At 35.7% G+C, this 23,883-nt stretch overlaps 1 protein-coding gene and 6 non-coding genes across 7 annotated transcripts; all 7 read left to right on the top strand.

Annotated features, from left to right (window-relative positions):
• Positions 1–1,137: 1,137 nt before the first annotated feature.
• LOC115211037 lies at positions 1,138–17,262 on the top strand. The gene is made up of 5 exons (XM_029779901.2): positions 1,138–1,306; positions 3,257–3,320; positions 5,455–5,736; positions 8,680–8,800; positions 17,117–17,262. The coding sequence occupies exons 1-4, from the start codon at positions 1,266–1,268 to the stop codon at positions 8,755–8,757; spliced, it is 465 nt and encodes a 154-aa protein (XP_029635761.1). The 5' UTR covers positions 1,138–1,265; the 3' UTR covers positions 8,758–8,800; positions 17,117–17,262.
• LOC115211380 lies at positions 11,389–11,490 on the top strand. Its single transcript, XR_003881640.1, has one exon. It is a non-coding gene; the product is annotated as a small nucleolar RNA SNORD16 (small nucleolar RNA).
• On the top strand, positions 13,112–13,214 carry LOC115211376. The gene has a single exon (XR_003881636.1). It is a non-coding gene; the product is annotated as a small nucleolar RNA SNORD16 (small nucleolar RNA).
• On the top strand, positions 14,012–14,114 carry LOC115211375. The gene has a single exon (XR_003881635.1). It is a non-coding gene; the product is annotated as a small nucleolar RNA SNORD16 (small nucleolar RNA).
• Positions 14,575–14,677, top strand: LOC115211379. Its single transcript, XR_003881639.1, has one exon. It is a non-coding gene; the product is annotated as a small nucleolar RNA SNORD16 (small nucleolar RNA).
• LOC115211382 lies at positions 15,135–15,237 on the top strand. Its single transcript, XR_003881641.1, has one exon. It is a non-coding gene; the product is annotated as a small nucleolar RNA SNORD16 (small nucleolar RNA).
• On the top strand, positions 16,517–16,619 carry LOC115211378. Its single transcript, XR_003881638.1, has one exon. It is a non-coding gene; the product is annotated as a small nucleolar RNA SNORD16 (small nucleolar RNA).
• Positions 17,263–23,883: the final 6,621 nt, after the last annotated feature.

The raw sequence follows: 23,883 nt of genomic DNA on the forward strand, positions 1-23,883 counted from the left end.
AATAGACCTACTTTCTTCTAAACTCCATTTCTATTTACTATAATTGAAAAGAAATCGCGCTAAATTCTGATGATTACAAATTTATCCTTAAAAAAAAGAAGGCGATATGGGAGTATATTGTGCCGTTTTTACTGTCTTTTAGGATTTTTGTCAACGATTAGTTTTTAAACTTCTGCTCATGTTTTCCAACCTTGGTACATAATGAGCCTGGTGGTTGTCGAATATTGGCCAAAAGTTCTCTATGCAATACAGAATAATGTTTTCTTCATTTGTATTTTAACATATTATTGCTATTATCATCATTTAATTAACATTCTTACTGCAAGAGCATTATTCTTCTTATTTTCATTCATTCGCCGAGGTCGATATTGCCTTTCATCCTTTCGGGGTCGGTAAAATAAGTCCATGTCAAGAACTGGGTTCGATATAGTCGACTGCCCCACTCTCAAAAACTTCTTGTACCGAGCCAAAAATTGGAAACATTATTATTATAATCATTCAATTGTGAAACCTAAAGAAAATCAAAACTCGGGGAAGTGAAAACAATATGATCGTCAAGAAAAGAACTAGAATTATTTGTCGTACTAGCATCCATACTTAAATTGGCATAGCTACACAATTGTGCCACTCGTCCTCTACCACTAATATCTATTTCTGTGATAGTTATGAGGAAACAAAATTGGTAGAGGAATACGCTTAAATTCCTACTTCGGATGATTTCACTTAAATCTGCCGGTCAAAGTGAAAAGATCCCCTACTTCTTTTACATATATATTTCATATGACTTGTCGACAATGGTTTTCTCGAGATTTAATGAAGTCCTGTTCCAATCAGTAAAAACTAGAGATTACACAATTGTGCCACTTATTCCCATTTCTGTGATAGTAGTGAGGAAACAAAGTTGGTAGGGGAACACGCTTAAATTCCTACTTCTTTTACATAGATATTTCATGTGATTCGTCGACTATGGTTTTCTAGAGATTTGACAAAGTCCTGTTCCTATCAGTAAAAACTAGAGATTGCTTTTCGTGGTTAACTGAGAATTAATCACGAATATCTGTCCATCCATACTTGTGCAATTCTGACTATTCTTTCATTCCATAGTATAATGACGCAGGCGTAGTTGAACGTTGCAATTATCTCCTCCTTCCTTTTCAAGCGTGGCTCTCCATCTCTACCTGACCTGTTCTCTGAGAGTTCCACAAACTTTGTCTTTTTGTTGCTCTAACCTTTTTAAAGCAGACCAACTCTTGTGATATTGATAAATGACTATGGCACGCAAAAAGAATAAGCAAGCTTACAAACCGTAAGTTGGTCGAAAATCGCGTAATTTTTCTACTTTATTTTACAACATGGTGGCCATACACCCAAAGTAGCACATGTCTCCTCATATTCTCTCTCTCTCACTCCCTTTTTAACTCTCGTCACTTTTATTCTTCGTTTCTCCTCCATATATCCAAAGTCCTATTTAAATAATTAGTTAAACTGAAGAGATCATCTTCGTTACTGAAAATTTAATTCTCAAACTAACACCATTCTTCAAATTTATTCTGTTAAGCTTTTTTTTGTTTTTTTATCTATTTCTCATAATTATTAATTTATAAGGAAATATTTATTCTTGCACATAAACGTTCTGAGTTCAAATTCCGCCGAGATCAACTTTAATCCTTTCGGATCGATGAAATATAGCACCAAAGTATTAGATTCAGTATAACCGACTGTTCCCTTGTCTCAAATTTAAGGGGCTTCTAAGAAAGTATTATAAATAGCTGCACTGAGGAATGTATTTTAAGTTCTAAGAAATTGTCACGTGTCAATATTACCAGACACTTTGGATTTTTGGAAGTTATTCATGTATTTCTTTCTTTATAATATATTTTTACTCATTTGAATAGACACCTAAGTCTCGTACGAGATGATTACGCTAGTACGTGTATGATAGTTTTCCCGTATAGAAAGTATTGATAAAACTTAGGTGAATACCCACTAAACGATCGAGACCGTATTACAATGACCGGTTTTGTGCTTTAACTCCATATGCTATCTTCTATCCCCAAATCCAATTCATTTAACTCGTCATAAGATTAAAAAAATTGTGAGAAGTCTTGATATATATATATATGAAAGAAAAAGGTGTTCAGAATGCTGGATGGTTGTAAAAATATATATTTATTTACATATCACATATTATTTCTTCATATAAGCGCTTTCAACTACTCCTGTAGCGCTAATATGTAGAAATAATATGGGATATGTAAATAAATATATATTTTTACAACCATCCAGCATTCTGAACACTATTTTCTTTCATATGTATCAAATCTGTACATCACCCCTAATACTTCTAACATATATATATATATGGCAATCTTACGATCTATCTCTTGCTAGCTTTATATGAAATTCTACCTCTCGGAGCTAGAGCTTTTGTTCCAGTTCAGACTTCATTTCATTAGCTGTTCACTTTTTACACACAATTATTCTTTTTAGGTACTTGATGGCAAGTTTCAATCTTAGTAAAACCGATTATTTTGTCAGAACTTCGGGCTTTTTTGTTGCGGCAAATAAGACACTATGTTGGAATAATCTTAAATCTTTGAAGTTCGACCTTAGCACAATTTCTAATAAATTTGAAATGCAAAATTCTATGTACTTGGAATTTAATCTTATGTAAACATAAATTAATACCAATAACTTTTAATACTGACAACTTTTAAAAAAAATGAATGTCAACACATCTAATTTCCATATTGCCAAACAATCTTCCAATTCGTAACTTTTCTAGCCTACTTTTGCCACTTGATGTGTGTGTGTGCATTTAAAGGAACATATTTTCGAGAAAATTTTAATTATTTTCTCTGAAATTCTAGGCGAATGTAATTTTCTTTTTTTCAATTAATGTCAGACTGTTACACTGTTAAAGTGGTTGGCATCCAGCCATAGAAACTATGCCAATGCAGACATTGGAACTTGATACAATCTTCCTGCTTTTTGGATCTGGTTAAACCGTCCAACCCATGCCAGCATGGAAAACAGGCGTTAAATGATTATGATCAATCTCAATAGAAGAAATGTTATTAAAGAACAATTGCTCTTTCTAGAAAAGTGAAATAATAATGAAAGTAGTTAGGGTAAATCCTTCCTTATTTTATTCATTAACCATTTCTCTCAGTTAATTTGACCAGTCTATTTAAATGCATCCACTTTTTTGTTTCTCTAAGTCTTGTCTGATGCTAATATTTATTGTTATTTCTAGGCCAGCTGGTGGGGCCACTATCGCGCCTGCTCAAGTAAACAAAACAAAAGCTCCATTAGACAGTGTAAGTATTGCATATGAGCTGATGAAATGCCTTGTCTAAGAAAAAGCATTCCATTTTTCAGCAAAATAGCATTATGAAGTCCATTTTAAGATGTCTCGACAAACTGATTGAAGTAACTGAATTGAGATGGATGACTTGCAAGCATGTTGTTGAGTGATTGAACTAAAAAAATATTGCTTTGAAACATTTGCTTACCTGTAATACCAATATCCGATCACTAGGATCTGTGTAGCTTGTGTTAACATAAATGATAAGACTTGGCCAGTTGTGTCATTGTTATTAGTTTACATAGATCAGTTGACAGTTATTGTTTGTATGGGCTTCCATAGATCTAGATCTATTTAAGATTTGGTCTATTCTTGACTATTGGTTCTTTGCCATTAAGAATTTCCATGAAAGCAATGGTGACAGAAACAAATTCTTCAACTGTATCTAATATGGAAGCTTAACTGAATTGCCTGTTTATGATTTCCAGCTGTTGCTCATTTGTTGGTTTGAAACCTTGTTAGATTGTGTCCAAAAGAAGACCATTTAACTGGGGTTTGGCCGAAAAGATCATAGGTTGACCAAGATACTCATAGAATGTGACCAAATGAGGTTTATTTTTCAACATAGTCCCCCTTGTGGTTTACACACTCCTTCAATTGGTGTTGCAGTGCTTGGATCCCATTGGTGAAAGAGCTTTCATCCTGTTGGATATTATGTTATCACCGATACTGGTTCCCAGTCTAGTGTTTTTTCATGTTGTGGGACATGATAGATGGTGTTAAATTGGGAGAATAAGGTGATAAACCAGTTCAAAGCTACAATTATGCACAGCAGTCCTGATGGTGTTGCCCTTTTGTAGATAAACACAATGCGTTTTGCATTTCAAAAATACTGAAGCCATCCCTTTCCCTGCAGATGAAATGATGTTGGCTTTCTTTGGAGCAGGTGAGAAGGGATGTTTCCTTTGCATGGATTGTCTCTTTGTCTCTGGTTCAAAGTGATGAACCTAACCCTCATCCTGGATTAGGAAATGTTCAAGGAACCCAGCTGGTTCTGCCTCAAACGATATCACATTTTCCGGTGATGTAATCAACTTGATGTGCTTTTGAACAGCTGTCAGATGTGGCACCCATTGAGCAGAAATGTTCATCATGCTAAGTTCATTGTGTAGAATATTCTCAACTCTCTCTCACAGGATATGCTTATAACTTTGGTTGTTTGATTTATAGTCAACTATTTGTCATCCATCACTATTTGGTGAACATGACCAATGTTTTCCTTCATGGTGGCAGTTGCAAGACGTCTAGATCTTGGGCCACCTTCAACACCCTCCCTTCTCCTAAATTCAGCTGTTCACTTTTGCACTGTTGATAAAGCTGGAGCATCATCCCCTAATGTAACAACCAAGTCAGCATGAAAGCCATTGGTGGCTAAACTCATTCTGCAGGTACTTGATAGCACCACAAGGTCAAATTCATTTTCAAGAGAAGTCACTACTGCTTACTTTCGAAGTCTTTGAACTGCCAGTTTACTTGGAAAGAAACAATGCAGTTATTAAGAAGAGCTGAAATTATGTGTGTGAGATTTCACAACTCTAGCATCACTCCTTCATAGCCTATGAACTTTTCAGCCCACCTTTGTATTTATACTGTGTTTCATCTCCCACATTCCATGCTAAGAGTTTTGCACAGATCGTACTATGTAGGACTGTGCTACAACTCTGGAATTTCTGCGGTTCCTCTTTCTCCCAGCAGCCATGTACAAATCCTCAAACTAAATATTGAAATACATCACTCTATGTAGACTTAAGTGTCTGCTCCCTCTTCATTTATCTAGCTCATTTTTAACAAGTAGAATAGAGAAATGTTACTGTGTTTCTTGTCATACTTTAAGCTTTAAAGATGTGTTATTGCATGATTATTGATGTAACTAGTAATTATTAGTTATTCATGTTTGTTAACTCTAACTATTAACTTCTACTGTTCATCTGTTAACTAAAAATTTTAGAAGCTATTCCAGGATTGTACTGACTAGATTATTTTTTTCTCTGTATCATGTCCTTTTAGATGTAGCTTTTGGATCTTAGCTAAAATCTGTTTCATTATCTTTAGTGAAATGTAAGTTTTGAAATGTTCTCTTCTTACAGAAAACAGAAGCATTCGTAGACAGTTTGTATAATGCAACATTTCAGAGGTATGACGCACGGCCAAATTCCATGGAAGGTGTTTATATAGTACTTCGCTGGTATAAATTTAGTAAAACATGGATAACGCTGTATGTTGGTGAAGGAGATATCCGTTTAGAACTAAACCGCTTATTTGGCCCCTGCAAGACATGCAAACCAATTACCAAATACTTGTCATCAGTTTCTAAGACCGATCGTAAGAGATTGCTTGCTCTGAAGTGGATTCCATATCCTGATTTTAAGGTAATTTGTATTCCATTTATTATTGGGAAAATGTACATAGTCTGCTTTGAGGTCTTTAGGATTATTAGTTGTTTTTACAAACATTCTTTTCAAGCAAGTTGATTTTTACACAAATGTACATTTGCAATATATATATATCAATATCATTATCATTTAGCAATCCGTTTTCCAAGCTGGCATGGGTTAGATGGGCTGACTGGGATGGGTAAGCCAGAGAGCTGTACAGGGCTCCAGTCTGATTTGGCTTGGTTTCTATAGCTGAATGCCCTTCCTAATGCCAACCGCTCTATGTGTCACTGGCATTGGTCAGTGAAACTAATTTCACATGTCTTCTCATGTACAGTAAATGGCATGGCATAACTACAGATTTCTGCACCCCCCTGACTTTGGATGATCATAACAGAAAAATGGATATTTTTTAATGAAATTTTCTATGACTATGTGTTATATCATGTAGATTCTGAATATGCAAAATTTTTTTGGAGGAAGTGTTTTATGAGAGGGTGGGGAATTTCAGAAAATTCACTGGATATTTTTAAATGAAATTCTCTACAAATATACCTCAGACTATGTAGATTCTGAGGACATAGGAATTTTGGGGGGAAACAATTGGGGGTTATTTTTGAGAACTATTCCCCACTCGGGTGTTTCCAAAGGGGTGGGGCAGAAATCTGTAGTTATGCCCAGTAAATCCCCAAAGATCTTAATCACTTGTCATTGTCCCGTGTCTTCTTGGGTCTACCTTTTCCACAGGTTTCCTCCACAGGATCGGCATGTTGAATCATGGATGTTGGAAGATAGACACAACTATCAATTGACTATGTTATAAAACTATAACCCACTGGTTACCCACCTGTTGCTAAAGATTTTGTTGATTGGAAAACTTAAAAACTTACGACAGGTGTTGTCAGTGGGTTATTATTCTGCTGCTGCTCTTCAACCTTTCTGTACAGCTTGTCGTCACCTCCACCCCTGCTTCTTATCACCTTCCCCTCCATATTTACTATTGTCCTCATTTACAGTTCACTGCCTTCATCTCAAACCATTTCTTACAATTACCCCATGCTCTTGCAAACTCTACCTACCCACCCTTCCTGATCTACTTCTACTTTCTCTTCTATTTACCTTCTTATACCTTGGTGTCACCATCTTTATTACCCTTTCCAGTTTCTCCCTAATTACTCCCACCCACCTTTATATTATGTAGCTGTGTGGTAAGTAGCTTGCTTACGAACCACATGGTTCCGGGTTCAGTCCCACTGCATGGCACCTTGGGCAAGTGTCTTCTACAATAGCCTTGGGCCGACCAAAGCCTTGTGAGTGGATTTGGTAGATGGAAACTGAAAGAAGCCCGTTGTATGTATATATATATATATATATATGTTTGTGTTTGTCCCCCCCACCCAAACATCGCTTGACAACCAATGCTGGTGTGTTTATGTCCCCATAACTTAGCGGTTCAGCAAAAGACACCAATAGAATAAGTACTAGACTTACAAAGAATAAGTCCTGGGGTTGATTTGCTTGACTAAAGGCGGCACTCCAGCATGGCCACAGTCACATGACTGAAACAAGTAAAAGAGGGTAGCAATGTATCTCCTTTACAGCAAGAAACCATTTCCCATCCCTATATCCTACTTCAATCACTCAACATCTAGCATTATGCTGCCTCTCTTTTTACTATACTCCCACCCAGTGAAGGCACATGGCTCAGTGGTTAGAGTATTTGGCTCACGATTGTAATGTTGCAAAGTTCAATTCTTGGCAGTGCGTTGTGGCTTTAAGCAAGACATTTTATTCCATGTTGTTCCAGTTCACTCAACCAGCAAAAATGAGTGGTACCTTTATTTCAAAGGGCCAGCCTTGTCACAGTTTGTATCATACTGAATCTCCTCGGAAACTATGTTGAGGGTATGCCTGTTTGTGGAGTGCTTAGCCACTTGCTTGTTAATTTAATGAGCAAGCTGTTAACATTGATTGGATCAACTGGAACCCTCAATGTTGTTGCTGTCAGAGCACCAGTTGTGCTCTCACTCAGTTAAGGGGGTCTTTTTAATCTTGCTAGTTGTATGGCCATCTCACTAGTGCTGGCACCACAAGAAAAAAGCACCCAATACACTCTGTAAAACGGTTGTCATTAGGATGGGCATCCAGCCATAGAAACCATTTTAAAGCAGATAGTGGAGTTTGATGCAGTTCTCCAATTCATGGACCCTGTAGAAACTTTCAACCCATGCCAGCATGGAAGGCAGATGTTAAATGATGATGATGATATCCTGAAGTACAAATCTAAGTGCTATAATGTATTGAATCATCATCATCTTCATCGTTTAACGTCCGTTTTCCATGCTAGCATAGGTTGAACAGTTCAACTGGGGTCTGGGAAGCCAGGAGGCTGCACCAGGCTCCAGTCTGACCTGGCAGTGTTTCTACAGCTGGATGCCCTTCCTAACGCCAACCACTCCGTGAGTGTAGTGGGTGCTTTTTACATGCCACTGACACAAGAGCCAGTCAAGGCAGCACTGGCATATTGTACTATTTCTGCTAAAGTTTGGACCATGTCAAGTGAAATAAGTAAAAATGCTATGCCATTCTTCAAATGAATTGATAGCAGCTGATGATGATCTTGTTCAGTGTTACTAAATCATTATTATCATTTAGTTATTGAAATTAGTGGCTCTGAGACATGCACAGAATATTGTTATATCATCTGCTTAATGTTATCTAAAAGGCTCTATCCTAAAATGATCTCAATAAGTGGCTTCTACAGTGTTATCGATTCTAGGAATTCAATATTTCCATTTTGAATTGTAATCAGAAAATATAATAATTTTTTACAATATTTTAGTTTTCTTATTTAATGTACTTACTGAATATATTATTAACAAAATGACAATTTATATGCTTAATAAATATGCTAACATGTATTTTTGTAATTTTTAGACTACCATGAAAGACATCAGAACTGTCATTGCTGCAAAATATAACGATGGTGGTGAACCGCCATTTAATTGCGTTTAGCAAAACATACAGAAGGTTTTAGCCTGCTTGTATACAGAATATGGTAAGTTCTTTTCATCGATACTTTTTTTGCTACAATATTTCTAATTAAAAACGCACTATGTCTCTTAAAAGTTTATAGTGATTTTGTAAAACAAATATAACAATGTATTACAGTAGTACTTGGAATGTAACTTGACAAAAAAAAAGCTAAAACTATAGTGATATATAAAGTCAATATATAATGTAATGTGTTTTTAGCCATTAGTCCCAAATACCCATTATATTTATGGCAAAAATACCCTAATTTCATTCAGTTTTCCCTTTTCCTTTAAACTCTGGTACTTATTCTATTTGTCTCTTTTGTTGAAATCACTAAATTATAAGAGCATAAACAAAGCAACACCAGCTGTTGAGCAGTGGTGGAAGTTACACAAAACTCAATGGGGCATGTGCCCAAACATGCAATGTATCAAATAGACTCAAAAGGCATTGTTTGGCCCAGAGTTATAATAGGAGAAAGACATGCAATGGGACTGAACTTGAAGCCATGTGGTTGCAAAGTGAGTCATACCTGCATTTTCATAGCAGTTAGTCCTTATTATCATATGGAACTCTTGAATTAGAAACAAAAGGGAATAGTCATTTGCTTTTGAATAAATCCCAAAGAAGATTATAATTGACTTCTGCAGAAAATATATAGAAACAAAAAGTGGGCAAGTAATATTTCATGCATGTGGCCCTCTCCCACTTGGAAATGGTATAATGTGGCCTCCAGTTGATGAAAAGTTGCCGATCCCTGCTCTACGTGAAGCTTAATTCTTTTCTCAACAACTGTAAAATGGATGTAAATTATAATTGATACTTTGTGTCATCAACTGACAATGATGTTGTAATTTGCGTCTGATGGTGCAGTGCGCAGACTACTGCCTATTGTCAAAATGCCACAGGCTCATTGAAGAACATTGGAACTGAGCAAGTTATTGGTATTGCTGCAAATATTTTTATATAATTCTGCTAATTTTATAGATTTATGTAATCTATATATATAAAACTGTAGTTGTGTGAGTGTCTGTCCCCTTCGATTTAGATTCCTAACTACTCCCACATTTTGCGGTGCAGTTTAACCAAATTCGGGTATCTTATAGTCGTGATTCATATCGAGCCCGTCTGAGTATTAGCGCGCGTCTACGATGAGTCTACGATTTTAAAAATGATTTAACATCATTTTTTATTCCATTTTAATGCATAATTTTTCATGTGTCGATGGCGGCGGAGTTGGCGTCCATGGTCACACCTGCACCTGTTTGCTTCTCCCCCTTCTTCCCTCCCTCGTGAAGCTGTGGGGAAGGGAGTGTAAAGAAATCAACGTCGTAAAGCGTTGTCAAGGAGACCAGCGTTCTTTTAGAACAACGACTTCATGGCTTGAAGACACCAAAACAGAAATGGCTAAGAAAGCCCGAATTGGCATCTATAAGGGAAGTAACTCTATAAAAATGCTTATATAGTTATTTCCCTTACAAACCCGTGCAACACCGGGCGATACTGCTAGTACATATATAAAAATAGTTGTTTTAATATCATTTTTCCATGCTTGCATGGGTCAGATGGAATTTGTTTAGACACATTCTCTATCATAAGAAGACATTTCTGATGACCCCAACATGTTTTCATGCAAGATTTGAAATGGACACTGCTTGCACGATGGTGACACTTGCTTACCACTATTGCACAACATCAAGGCAAGGAGATGATAATACATACAGACATTTATTTATACCAAGTCTTTTCAAGGTTTTGATTGGCTCATGGTTACAGTAGTAGACCAGCAGAATTCATCTACGAAGCAATTGCCCCAGCTCCCCTTCAGGGTTGGCGAAAGCGATGTGGTGGACAACGAAAAACCTGGCTAACGACAGTCAAGGCTGATCTGGAACCCAACCTAGGCCCCTATTTCAACGACAGTCAAGGCTGATCTGGAACCCAACCTAGGCCCCTATTTCTATGGCCTTCGCCGCTGGAATAAGGAGTGGTTGGAGATCACGCGGTCGTTAGCCTCAAATTGCCAGGCCTGATCTGCGTTTGTGAGAGATGCAGCATTGAGGATGAATGAAGCCAGCTCAACCTACCCTGGGTGAATGCTGTCTCAAGACAAGAAGACATTAGTAGACACTTGACCCAAGTGCCACAAAGTGGGACTGAACTCAAGACCATGTGGTTGGAAAGCAAACTTATCTCACATCCATGCCTGTTTATTTTTAAAACTAATGAGATGGCTATGATGACTTTTCACATTTCAGTGCACCTGGCTCAGCTCATTTGTGTTTTCAATGGCTAGTAGTGTGAAAAAATATTACACATTCTAGGACACGAATATTCAATATTCTGGTGTCACATTATTCAATGTTTATTTGAGAACTTACTCTTCAATACCATATTGATGCCGGTTGGGAATAATTAAAAGACTTTTGATTTTATTTGCTTGGTGTATGATATGAATACAAGATGTAAGAAAGTATTTTGTTGTAGACGTATTTACCACTAGTAATATTCTAGTAAGGCTAAGTTTGCAACATATTCCTGTCATTTCAGGAACAAGGATTTTCCCCTCTTTGTTTGGTGATATTATTGTACTATAGTGTTGAGCTAATTTGCAATGATGCTGTAATTTGCGTCTGATGGTGCAGTGTGCAGACAGTTGCCTGCTGTCAATTAATGTCACTGGCTCTCATTGAAGAAGTTTTAAACTGAGCAAGTTAATTGAAGCGAAGAATTCATTAAATTTTGTTTAAGGATTCTGTAATTTTACGTGCTATTTTGTATGATAATTTAAAACTAAGTAGAAAAAAATTATCTGCAGTGCCTCTTAGGTCTTCTCAGTAAGTTAACTGAGAGATTCAGGTTGGAAAGTGTATGATATTGAAGGAGCAAATGTTTTGTCTGCGTTAACGGGGGTGGCTAGATCTACCTCAATGCCATAGCAACCAAGGTTGATCACTTTAAGAAATGTCGTGGAAAACTAGCTCAGGAAGGCAGAGATGCTACTCCCTGAGACTCCTTTCGGAGCCCCCCCCCCCCCTGCCCTGTATAGTAAATACCCCACTGTGTAGTAAATGAGAATTCATGCTATTAAGTTGAGGTACAGGATTGGTGACAAGTGATGTTAAAACTCTTGCATGCTACAAACTTCTGAGTTTACCTGGTTGACAACTGGTAATGGCATGCAGTTGGTAATTCATCTTGTGGTAATACAACACAAAATATTACCTATACTGGCTTGAACACCCAATAGAAATAGCCAGAGAAGTAACTTGTATAAATTATGGTTATATCAATTATCAAATCAATTTCTACCAAATTATTTTTGGAATTTACATATAATAAAGTAATTAAGTTGGATATTTGGTGTCTCATTGAATTATTCTTGGATATGGAAAATTCAAAGGTTTTTTTTTTCTTTGAGTGTTAACTTGCAGTGATGCTGTAATTTGCGTCTGATGGTGCAGTGTGCAGACAACTGCCTATTGTCAACAATGCCACTGGCTCTCATTGAAGAACATTGGAACTGAGCAAGTTGATTTAACGTTGAAATATGATATAGCATCCCCTCTATGAAATGTTGTTATAAGATTTCATGGAGGGGATCAGTTATAATTCTGATAGAAATTGCAATTCATGGGGAAAAGGATGCAATATATAGGAATCAGGAATTAAGGCGTTGAGCTGGCAGACATGTTAGTGTGCCGGGCGAAATGCTCAGCAGTATTTCGTCTATCGTTACGTTCTGAGTTCAAATTCCGCCAAGGTTGACTTTGCCTTTTATCCTTTCGGGGTCGATAAATAAAGTACCAGTTTCGCATTGGGGTCGATGTAATTGACTTAATCCCTTTGTCTGTCCTTGTTTGTCCCCCCAGTGTTTAGCCCCTTGTGGGCAATAAGGAAATATATATAGGAATCAGTAAGAAACCTGAGGAAGTCCTTTTACAGCTACTATTTCATAGATTTGTCATCATCATAACTGTTGCAGTAGAGCATCATCGTTTCGTGAAAGTGTTAATAATGTCTTGAGTAATCTGGTGGCCAAACTGTACACCCGATTGGTTTTTCAGTGATGACAGTTATTTAATCTGAAGTTAGGTGTTTCTTGTAACTCAATCCAATAACTGCTTGATATTTTGATACAATTTACTTAACTAAGGTTTTATGGATGGATATTGTTAACAACAGCAAATGGAGTAACTTTTGTTATCCATAGTGAGATTTTTGCTGATAGCTATGTTGCAATACATCATAGAGTCGGAGTTAGTATTGTTACTCTGACAGCTTTGTTTTAATTACATTAATATGATACATGTTGTATGAAGATAATCAAACTTGCAATGATGTGGTAATTTGCGTCTGATGGTGCAGTGTGCAGACAGTTGCCTGCTGTCAATAAATGCCTCTGGCTCTCATTGAAGAAAAGTTAAAACTGAGCAAGTTTATTTACTCCTACCATCTTGTTGAAAATCTTCCAAATCAAAATCTCAGTCATGTAATGATTGAACTGAAAATAACTAAAAAATAGGTTTGTTTATTTAAATGCCTATAGTGTATTTACGATTTTGAAAATTGGAATGCCAACCACTCTGATAGTGTAGTGGGTGCCATTTGCGTGACACTGGTATCTGCCACAACTGCGATTTTGCTCAGCTTGATGGGTCTTAGTAAAAAATCAATTGCAATTAGTGACATGGACATCATAAGCAAAAAAAAATAGTTTTCCCTTGACCTTTTTGTAGATTTTTAAAGTAAGATTTACAGGTAGTAAATTAATTTTTTCCTTTCAGAAACAACATAGTCAAGTATGCATAGAAGTTTTGATGAAAAGATAATTTCCAAAATAAATTGCAAAAATTCAACAATATTCAGATCAATTTTAATAGTGGACATTACAAAATATGAATAAATGGTAAATGGATTAAAGTTTCTTTCTCCAGATTAGAGTTCATATCTTCCTTTGAATATAAATATGAGTGGTTCAATTCTGGTGGCATAGGACTGAGTGATAAATGTGCTTGCAGGTGAATTTATGTCACATAGGATGTTATGACTTACACTGGTCACCATAATTATGTTCAGCAGAAGTAATGATAATTGTTTAGTTGCAAATGATGGTCTCCATATGGTTTTATTTTTCTCTTACTCTTTCTCACCAAAAGCAAGTCTGTTTAGTGTAACCATGATAACTGATGAGATACTGATGCCTGTGTTGTGTTTAAACCTGATGCTAACTTGCAGTGATGTGGTAATTTGCGTCTGACGGTGCATTGTGCAGACAGTTGCCTGCTGTCAATAAATGCCTCTGGCTCTCATTGACGAAAAGTTAAAACTGAGCAAGTTCATTTACTCTTACTGTCTTGTTGAAAAATCTTCCAAGTCAAAACCTCAGTCCTGTAATGATTGAGCTGAAAATAACTAAAAAAAATAGGTTTGTTTATTTAAATGCCTATAGTGTATTTACTTCAGGTTAGATTATTTTGAAAACTGGAACGCCAACCACTTTGAGAGTGGGTGCCATTTGCTTGACGCTGGTATCTGCCACAACTGCGATTTTGCTCAGCTTGATGGGTCTTAGTAATAAAATTAATTGCAATTAGTGACATGGACATCATACAATAAAAAAAGGTTATCTCTTGACCTTTTTGTAGTTTTTTTTTTAGTAAAATTTTGCAGGTAAATATCCATATGGCTTTATTTTTTTCTTACTCTTTCTCACCAAAAGCAAGTCTGTTTAGTGTAACCATGACAACTGATGAGATACTGATGCCTGTGTTGTGTTTAAACGTGATGCTAACTTGCAGTGATGTGGTAATTTGCGTCTGACGGTGCAGTGTGCAGACAGTTGCCTGCTGTCAATAAATGCCTCTGGCTCTCATTGAAGAAAAGTTAAAACTGAGCAAGTTCATTTACTCTTACCGTCTTGTTGAAAAATCTTCCAAGTCAAAACCTCAGTCCTGTAATGATTGAGCTGAAAATAACTAAAAAATAGGTTTGTTTATTTAAATGCCTATAGTGTATTTACTTGAGGTTAGATTATTTTGAGAGTGGGTGCCATTTGCGTGACACCGGCACAGGTGCCAATTTGCTTGACACTGGTATCTGCCACAACTACGATTTTACTCAGCTTGATGGGTCTTAGTAATAAAATTAATTGCAATTAGTGACATGGACATCAAAATAAAAAAGGGTTATCCCTTGACCTTTTTGTAGTTTTTTTTAAAATTAAAATTTGCAGGTAAATATCCATATGGTTTTATTTTTCTCTTACTCTTTCTCACCAAAAGCAAGTCTGTTTATTGTAACCATGACAACTGATTACATTGATGCCTGTGTTGTGTTTAAACTTGATGCTAACTTGCAATGATGTGGTAATTTGCGTTTGATGGTGCAGTGTGCAGACAGTTGCCTGCTGTCAATAAATGCCACTGGCTCTCATTGAAGAAAAGTTAAAACTGAGCGAGTTTATATAAATGCTTCTACTTAAACATGTTATGTGAATTTCAGGGTAACCTTTCAATACCAGTCACCTCATCCCAAATTTAACTGTTTGAAACTATTTGCATAATCTGATTTAAACTGTCATTGAAACTGAAAAATTGATTTTTTTAAATTTATGTAATATGGAAAGTTTATTCTTGTATTTTAATAATTTGGGGTTTAGCCTGATGTACATAATATTGATATACCAAGTTGTAAGAAGTTATTACAAAGGCTTCTGGTTGTAAAACACTATCTCTAAAAGTTGTTCAACCTATACCAGTATGGAAAGCAAACAAAATTATCATGATACCTTACTGAACTCTGGTTTTATGTGGTGCAAGGGAATAAACAAAGTTGCATGATCTTTATTTACCATAACAGTAACCAGCAAAAGAAGGATTAAGCTTGAGTGTAGTTAAAGTTTTGCTGTTATTGTAGTTTTTTAATGAAACTAATACCAACTAGTTATAAATTGTAAAGTACAGCAAAATAAATGTGTAGCATAAAATATGATTAGATAAAACAAGGAATAAAAATTTTTATGGCAAAGAAATTGTCCAGGAAAGAAGAGATGTAATTTTATCATAATAGTCATCAGCAAAAGTAATTAGGTTTATGTGCTGGCAGAATAATGTATCTTGACTGGGATATTGTAGATGTGGTTAAAAGTACTGTTACTATTTGTAGTAAAACCTAAATTGTGATTTTAGTATGAAGGCCATCTATTCAGCTTATTAATAAACTAGCCTAAATAGGAGGATTTCACAATGTTAAATAATCAGTTGTTTTCCAATGGCTTGTGCTTTTCTGATTTCTTTTTAACATATGTATGGTGACAATTATTTATCCTTGCCTCATACTTTGGTGTGATTTTATGATTCTGTTGTGTCAACACCCCCAGACGATGAAGTAGGCTAGCCCAACACGTAGATATAGAGGGAGAAGCCTAGACGTTGAGAGTTGAGTACAGGTCATCCAAACATGCGATATAACAGTGGCAACGAGGATGAGATACTCACACAGCCACTGTGTAGTATTGCAATATAACAGTGCCAATGAGGATTTCATAGCTCAGCCACTGTAGTATTGTGATATAACAGATTCTAAGATTTTATGACTGATTATTCTTGGAATATTGTAATGTTTCAGAGATATGTATCACAATACTTAAAACCAGGATTAATATATCATTACTACAATAGCTTACCATTTAATTACATTTATATTTGTCTATGTAGTGCTTGAAGATGATCAAACTTGCAATGATGTGGTAATTTGCGTCTGATGGTGCAGTGTGCAGACAGTTGCCTGCTGTCAGTAAATGCTTCTGGCTCTCATTGAAGAAAAGTTAAAACTGAGCGAGTTTATTCTTATGCTAAACATGAAATCATTAAATGTTATATAATCTTCAGGTCGAGTCTTTCTGCTAAGAAACACCCTTTGTCCCAAATTAACCACCTGTATTATAATCTAAAATTTCATCCAAGCTCATATGTCATTGTATAAATAAGGGTCCAGAAGTTAAAACCTCCGGTTTTCTGCAATACCTTTGTATCTCAATCTCTAGAGCCTATTGTTTTTTCTGTTATTTAAAAAAAATTTATTGCCACACAAAAAGTTGATTTATTCATGTGAAAAATGTGTACAAATTCGTCAACGCTTTTGACACTAACCCAAATGAGGTTGTTCTTGGTTCTATGATACAAACTTATAAAGTGATCTCAATTAAAACCTCAGAATTTCCTGTAACTTTGTTCCAGCATAATAATTATAACAAAAGAGTTAAACATTTGATATTTTCATAAAGTCTAATATTTTTCATTGTTCATTGAAACTTTTTTTTTCTTCTTTATTACAGAAAGCTGGTCTATCTTGTGAATATAAGTCCATATGCCATCTTAAACATCAGAGAGGTTTAAAGAACAGAAAACCTATTTTTGCTGTGAATTACTTTATAATTCTCACAACTTCCAATTTGGTAAATAAATGATGAATCTATATGAACATGATGCCTTGTTTTTCTCCAATGTGATATACTGTATAAACTAATGTAATTTATGCATTTTTCTCACAATAATAAAAATAAACTTTAAGGGTGCATAAATTATATTAAATAAAATCATCAGTAATGACCCGAGATAGCAGCTGACACTAGAAATTACATAGGTTAAAAAAGTGTTGTCCTAAATGTACTTAACCTTAAATGCTAATACACTTTGATAGGTAAATGATTACCTTCTATGTTCAAAACATTTAATATAAACACTGCTTTCTTTGAGGCAATTTACAGAAATAGCGTTATAAACATCTTTTGCTATGCTGCTTGGGTTCCATGTTTGTTTTGGCATGGTTTCTACAGCTGGATGCCCTTTCTAATGCCAACCACTTTACAGTGTACAAGGTACTTTTATGCAGCACTGATACAGGTGCTTTTTATGTGGCACCAATACCCACGTTTTATGTGAAATAGATTCTCAATAGGCGTAGGAGTGGCTGTGTGGTGAGTAGCTTGCTTACGAACCACATGGTTCTGGGTTCAGTTCCACTGCGTGGCACCTTAGGCAAGTGTCTTCTACTATAGCCTCGGGCTGACCAAAGCCTTGTGAGTGGATTTGGTAGACGGAAACTGAAAGAAGCCCATCATATATATGTGTGTTTGTTCTCCCAACATCACTTGACAACCAATGGTGGTGTGTTTACGTTCAGCAAAAGAGACCGATAGAATAAGTACTAGGCTTACAAAAAATAAATCCTGGGGTCGATTTGCTTAACTAAAGGTGGTGCTCCAGTATGGCCACATGACTGAAACAAGTGAAAGAGTAATTTAATTTGTTTTTAAAATTAAGATGGCAGAATGTCCATAGAATATGGATATGAGTCATGCAATTTTAAAAAGTGTTGTATGTGTTCTGCAACAAAAACCGAAATTAGTGGCATAAGGGATAAGAGCATTATTGCTCATAATTTAAAAATAAAGGCTCAATTTATAGTTTCATCTCAAAAAATAGAACACTCAATAATTAATGACTGTACAGATTCATCTTGAAAAGTGAAGTAGTAAAACAGCTTACTGTTAGACCTTTTGCTTGAAATAACATAGATATGGAACTATCCTCAATTGATCTTATTTAAGAACTTTCCAACAAAAATGAATAAGAAAACTGAGTAAATGAAAGTTATATATACATGGCTTTATTCAAGGCTATTTACAAATGAAGCTGCAAAAGGATCCTTCTCTGGTTACCGAGCATCAAACACAATCACTGGACAGGGTTAAGGTTCATAACTTTGGAAATCATTTAAAAAGCTGATTTTTACCTGATATACAATTAATAGCAATTAACATTCAACTTGTGTGGAGGTACATGGCCTATTGGTTAGAGCAGTGGTCTTGCAGTCAAGGGATCACAGGTTTGAATCTCAGACCAAGCGATGTGTGTGTTTATGAGTGAAACATCTAAGCTCCATGTGGCCCTAGCAGAAGGTAATGGCAAACTTCTGCTGACTCTTGCCACAACTTTCTCCTCCTGCATCTAGCAGCTCACCTGCAATGGACTGGCATCTCGTCCAGGTGGGGAAACCTATATGCCAATAAAACTAGCCCTTATGAGCCAAGCGTGACTCGAAGGAACAAACAACATTCAACTAGTACTTAGACTAGATTTCATTAATGAAATCAAATGTTTTTTATGGTTCAGTGCTGGTGTGTTTACGCCACCGTAACTTAGCAGTTCAGCAAAAGGAGAGACCGATAGAATAAGTACTAGGCTTACAAAGAATAAGTCCTGGGGTCGAGTTGTTTGACTAAAGGCGGTACTCTAGCATGGCCACAGTGAAATGACTGAAACAAGTAAAAGAGAGAGTATTAGGTGTACATTTGATGTCAAATCCATCAAATTATACTCTTCCTTAACATGTTCTACTGTAACATGTCGAATAAATAAAATGATAGTTATGTGACTTTTTTCTTTACTAGGTTACATGTAGAGACTGGTTTAATTAGCCTTCAACCTTGGAAGGAAAATGAATAAGTATCATTTCTGTTGTTTCTGACACAGTACAATGCAATATTTTGTAAGAGAAGGATAAAAGCGATTAAATAGATCCTACAGACACTGCCCACTTCTGAAATAACGAATGGCTGTGTAGCTAAGATGCTTGCTTTGCAACTACGTGGTTTCAGGTTCAGTACCTATTTCTTTACTACCCACAAGGTGCTAAACACAGAGGGGACAAACAAGGACAGACAAACGGTTTAAGTTGATTACATCGACCCCAGTGTGTAACTGGTACTTAATTTATCAACCCCAAAAGGATGAAAGGTAAAGTCGACCTCGGCGGAATTTGAACTCAGAGCGTAATGCCAGACGAAATACGGCTACGCATTTCGCCCGGCGTGCTAACGTTTCTGCTAGCTCACCGCCTTTCAGGTTCAGTACCACTGCATAGTACCTTGAGCAAGTGTCTTGTACTATAAACCTTGGGCTCACCAATGCTACGAATGAATTTGATAGACACAAACTGTATAGAAGCCTCATCATCTGCCTTATGTGTGTGCAGGTGTTTGTGTTCACTGTTGCTTGACAATAGGTGTTGGTTTGCTTACATCCTCATAATCTAGCAGTTCAGCAAAAGATCTCATTACGATAAGTACTAGATTTTAAAAATTAGTACTGGAGTCAACAGCATGGCCACAATCCAATAACCGAAACAAGTAGAAAGTAAAAGATATCCGTCCAGAAAATTATCCAAAATTTAAGGAACACAACCAATTACTGCAAAGTGATGCTCTACACGTTTTGATTTTTGTTATTACCAAGTGTTACCTAGAATCAGGTATTCCGTAAGCCATCTAGACCCATCTCAAATTTAAAGACAAAAGCAAAAGGATACTTCTTGTTGTTCGTTTCTTGTACATAATTCTGTAACCACATTCTCGACAACGAATTGGATCTCTGGCTTTGATTTCATTTTCCTGATGGCATTCTACAAATAAACCATAAACATTTTGTTGAGTTATAGAAAAGGCTTTGAAACAAAACTTAGAATCAATATATTTTGTTTATCACTGTTATTTATGACAACTCTAACCCTAAAACCAGTACAAATGCACAAATGATGTCATAAATAACAGTAACAAACGAAATATATACCACTGATAGTTGTTGTTGACAAACAACAGCAGTAATTTTATTCAGCTGAATGTACGTCATTGATTGGTTGAAATTACTGAAATACGACAACTTTAATGTGAAATAACTTCCTAAATATAAGCTTTTCTCAAAAACGCTAAGAGTAAAAGATGTTTTATATGACATATTCTACCAGTGTCCGAAATTTGAAAGTGTTTAGTTACAAAAAATTATTTTAAAAATCTGTCGGTTAAAAGGTAAAGATCCGATGTTTACAATCACAGTATACGTACATTGTGTGGCCACTTTTCATTTTGTGCACCTGTACCTTTTCTAGAACATATTGAAGCACATAAGAGCAAAACTAAAACTACTGATAAAAGTTTCTAATGTCAAGATAAATGAGAACAATTCTTTCAAAATAGGATTAGTGCATTCGTCTATTCTGTTTAGCAATATAACCAACCTGGTGTCATTTAGCTTTTGTCTAAGACAGGAAATCATGATTTGTAACTGAGGTTGTTTACATCGGCCTGCTACAGAAAGCTTCAGCTCATGCTTCAAGTCAGCATGAAAGTGATGGAAACAACCTTTATCTCCATGAACCTCTTCTTCCTCAATGACTACCAGTGTGGTTTTCATGAAGCTGTTATCTTGCAAATATTGAAAGAGAAATTTCAACAACATTGATGACAAAATCTGCAGGCACAGCACTTTTCTCCTATCCAAATCAACAAAATAATAACAAAGCTATGAATATGAATATCCTTTCAGTAGCTATTAAGGTACACAACTGCCACAACTTTTATTATTTATTTCTTGCAAAGACTGTTTATGTCCTGGTCACTTGGTTGTAAATAATATTAAATAAATGCTTTGTAAACTTGCAGTGCTGAGTTCAAGAAGATTGTATAATATGATCCTGATACACAGTTGGAATGACCTTTAAAGCAGTCAATACAATCTAAAACAAAATCATAAATTACCTCCACATATATAAATCATGGCACTTTTTCTTGCAGCTGCCTGGTTACTGTCTTTATTTTGCTGCTCCATTGACTGATCTCTGTAATAAGACAAATCAATAATCAATAAAAATCAATAATAATCAATTATTAAATGATCATGGTTAGCAAATTCTCATTACATTCTTAAACTAATGTAAGACAAAGAAATAATACAAATAAATGGAAAGCAAAACTACAAGAAAAAAGCTAAATTCACTGAAGTTTGTCCCAAATCACAATTCAGTACCTTTCATGTTAGCTGTAATATCATCTGATTATTTTAATATGATGACCTAGTGCTTGTAGCTGAATCATCATCACTATCACTACATAAGACCCATCTGGCATGCTGGCATGGGTTGAACAGTTCAAAAGAAGTTGGCAAACCAGATGACTGTGCTAAGCTCCAATATCTACTTCGATATGGTTTCTATGGCTAGATATCCTTCAGAAAGAATTATAGAATCATAGAAGAAAATTTGAATGTGGAAGCAAAGACATTGTTTACATTAGCAGTAATGAAGAAAAAATTATTGCAATCTGGGAATGGAACAAGCTCAATATACAGTAAAAAAAAGTAGGAATGTTACACAGTGTAGCTAATGTAAAAAGCGAGTAGGAAATGCAGTGAGATTACAGGCAGGCTCATAGAGGACATTGTATGAAGGAGATATACAGGAATAATTAGAAAAAATATATATATATAAAATAAAATATTTCCTATGCTCAGAGGGATCTGTAGAAATAGTTGATAGCTTCTGTTAACTATCTAGGTGATCTAAACAGCTGTGAAAGTGGGTGCACCAAAGACATCACCAGAGTAAGAATGGAGCTATGACCTCTGCTGCCAACAAAGAAAATCTCTGAGTGAGGGGCAGATTGTATAGTGTTTGTGTACTTGGTGTGATAGGGCATGATAGTGAAACACAGTACTGAATAGTAGAGGATGAGAAAAAACTGGAAAAAAATGAGGTGAATATGCTTCACTGGAAGAGTAATATTAGTAGTATGCTTGTGCAAAAGAACTTAAACTGGGGGAAAAAAAAAACTGGAATCAGATGCAATGAGTTAAGGAGAAGACTGCAATGACACAAACATGTAATTCATATGGATGATGATATTTGAATAAAGAGATGTCAAGAATTCCAAGTGGACAGAACTTGCAGAAAATGAAGGAAAATATGGAAGAGGCAATGAATGGTAATCTCAGGAGACTGAACTCATGAAGGAGATGACAAATGATTAAGTGGCAACACACTGTACTGGAGAACTCAACCTATGCAAGTACAAAAAACAGACATTAACCCTTTCGTTACTGTATTTATTTTGAGATACTCTGTATTTCTTTCAATTATTTTAGATATAACAAAGAATCTAGTAAAATAACTTATTCAGCTAGTGTTAGGAACATAAATTGTGACTAAGGTTTGGTGGAAGATTTTAATTCAGAACTTTTGAAAACAAGACATTTGTTCTCAGAGCCAGAGCCGGTTTCAGCTGGATTGGTAACGAAAGTGTTAAACAATGATGATGATGACTTGCATTTATTGGCAAAATGAGTTTTCTTCTATTTGATCACAGAAATGTTTTTGTTCCCCAAAAGAAAGAACTTAAGTGCTGCTTGTCACGAAGTCAAGCATATACAAAACCAGTGACTCATTTGGATTTACTGCAACATTAAGCAAATAAAAGCCCAATTTACCCTGTTGCTAGACAATAATAGCACCTCCCCAGAAAGCTTAGTGTTTGTTCTTCAGTTAGACTGAATCATATAATGTCTTGCCTAGAGAAATGAGGATATGTACACATTAGGATCTGAACACTAACTTATATGTAACCTAATGCCTTTTCAATGCAGGAAATGAGTTAATTATTTAAGTTAAAAGGCTGAAATTAGGACAAAGGAAAGACTCATATTCAGAAAGAATCTGTGTGCTGTCTAGTACAGTAAAAATGAACAAATTATTGGTAGCAAAAGGGGAGTGTCAAGGTGTTGTTGGGTGTCAAAACTGTAAAATTGGCAAAGAAAAATTTGTGGATGAGCTGAAGACTGTTCATTGTCATAGAGTATTTATCTATCAAGCACATAACTTGATTTATGTGGGAAGATAATGAGATTCGAGAATATTCAGTACCCTCTTCCCACTGTTGAGTTTAAAATCATTACACGTTTAAAACAACCAAAGCTAGTTGGTTGTGACAATCAACCTGTTAATAAAATTTTCAAAAGGCTTACCTTCTCTCTATGTTTTAATACCTTTACAAAATGAACAGACATATTATTCTCTCATACTGACCACAGGAGAATTAATAACCCTGATCAAGATTAAGCCAAAGTTTCTCTATTTACAGCCTTCTATGTATGAGTCAAAGCCTGGTATGTGAAAACATTACCTCCAACGAAAATAGCAATTACATCCCTCTTAGATTATGCCCCACTCTCAAAAATGGAAGAACATATTGTTGACAAAAGTCAACCCTAATTA

Source organism: Octopus sinensis, linkage group LG4 (genome assembly GCF_006345805.1).
Source record: "Octopus sinensis linkage group LG4, ASM634580v1, whole genome shotgun sequence".
In the NCBI taxonomy this organism is placed as follows: domain Eukaryota; kingdom Metazoa; phylum Mollusca; class Cephalopoda; order Octopoda; family Octopodidae; genus Octopus; species Octopus sinensis.

What these genes read in the sequence shown, in the direction of transcription:
- LOC115211037 (XM_029779901.2), top strand. Translation starts at nt 1,266, where the DNA reads ATGACTATGGCACGCAAAAAGAATAAGCAAGCTTACAAACC. An exon ending in CAAAAGCTCCATTAGACAGT is followed by an intron (nt 3,321 to 5,454) that starts GTAAGTATTGCA and finishes CTCTTCTTACAG; the next exon opens with AAAACAGAAGCATTCGTAGA. An exon ending in TTCCATATCCTGATTTTAAG is followed by an intron (nt 5,737 to 8,679) that starts GTAATTTGTATT and finishes TGTAATTTTTAG; the next exon opens with ACTACCATGAAAGACATCAG.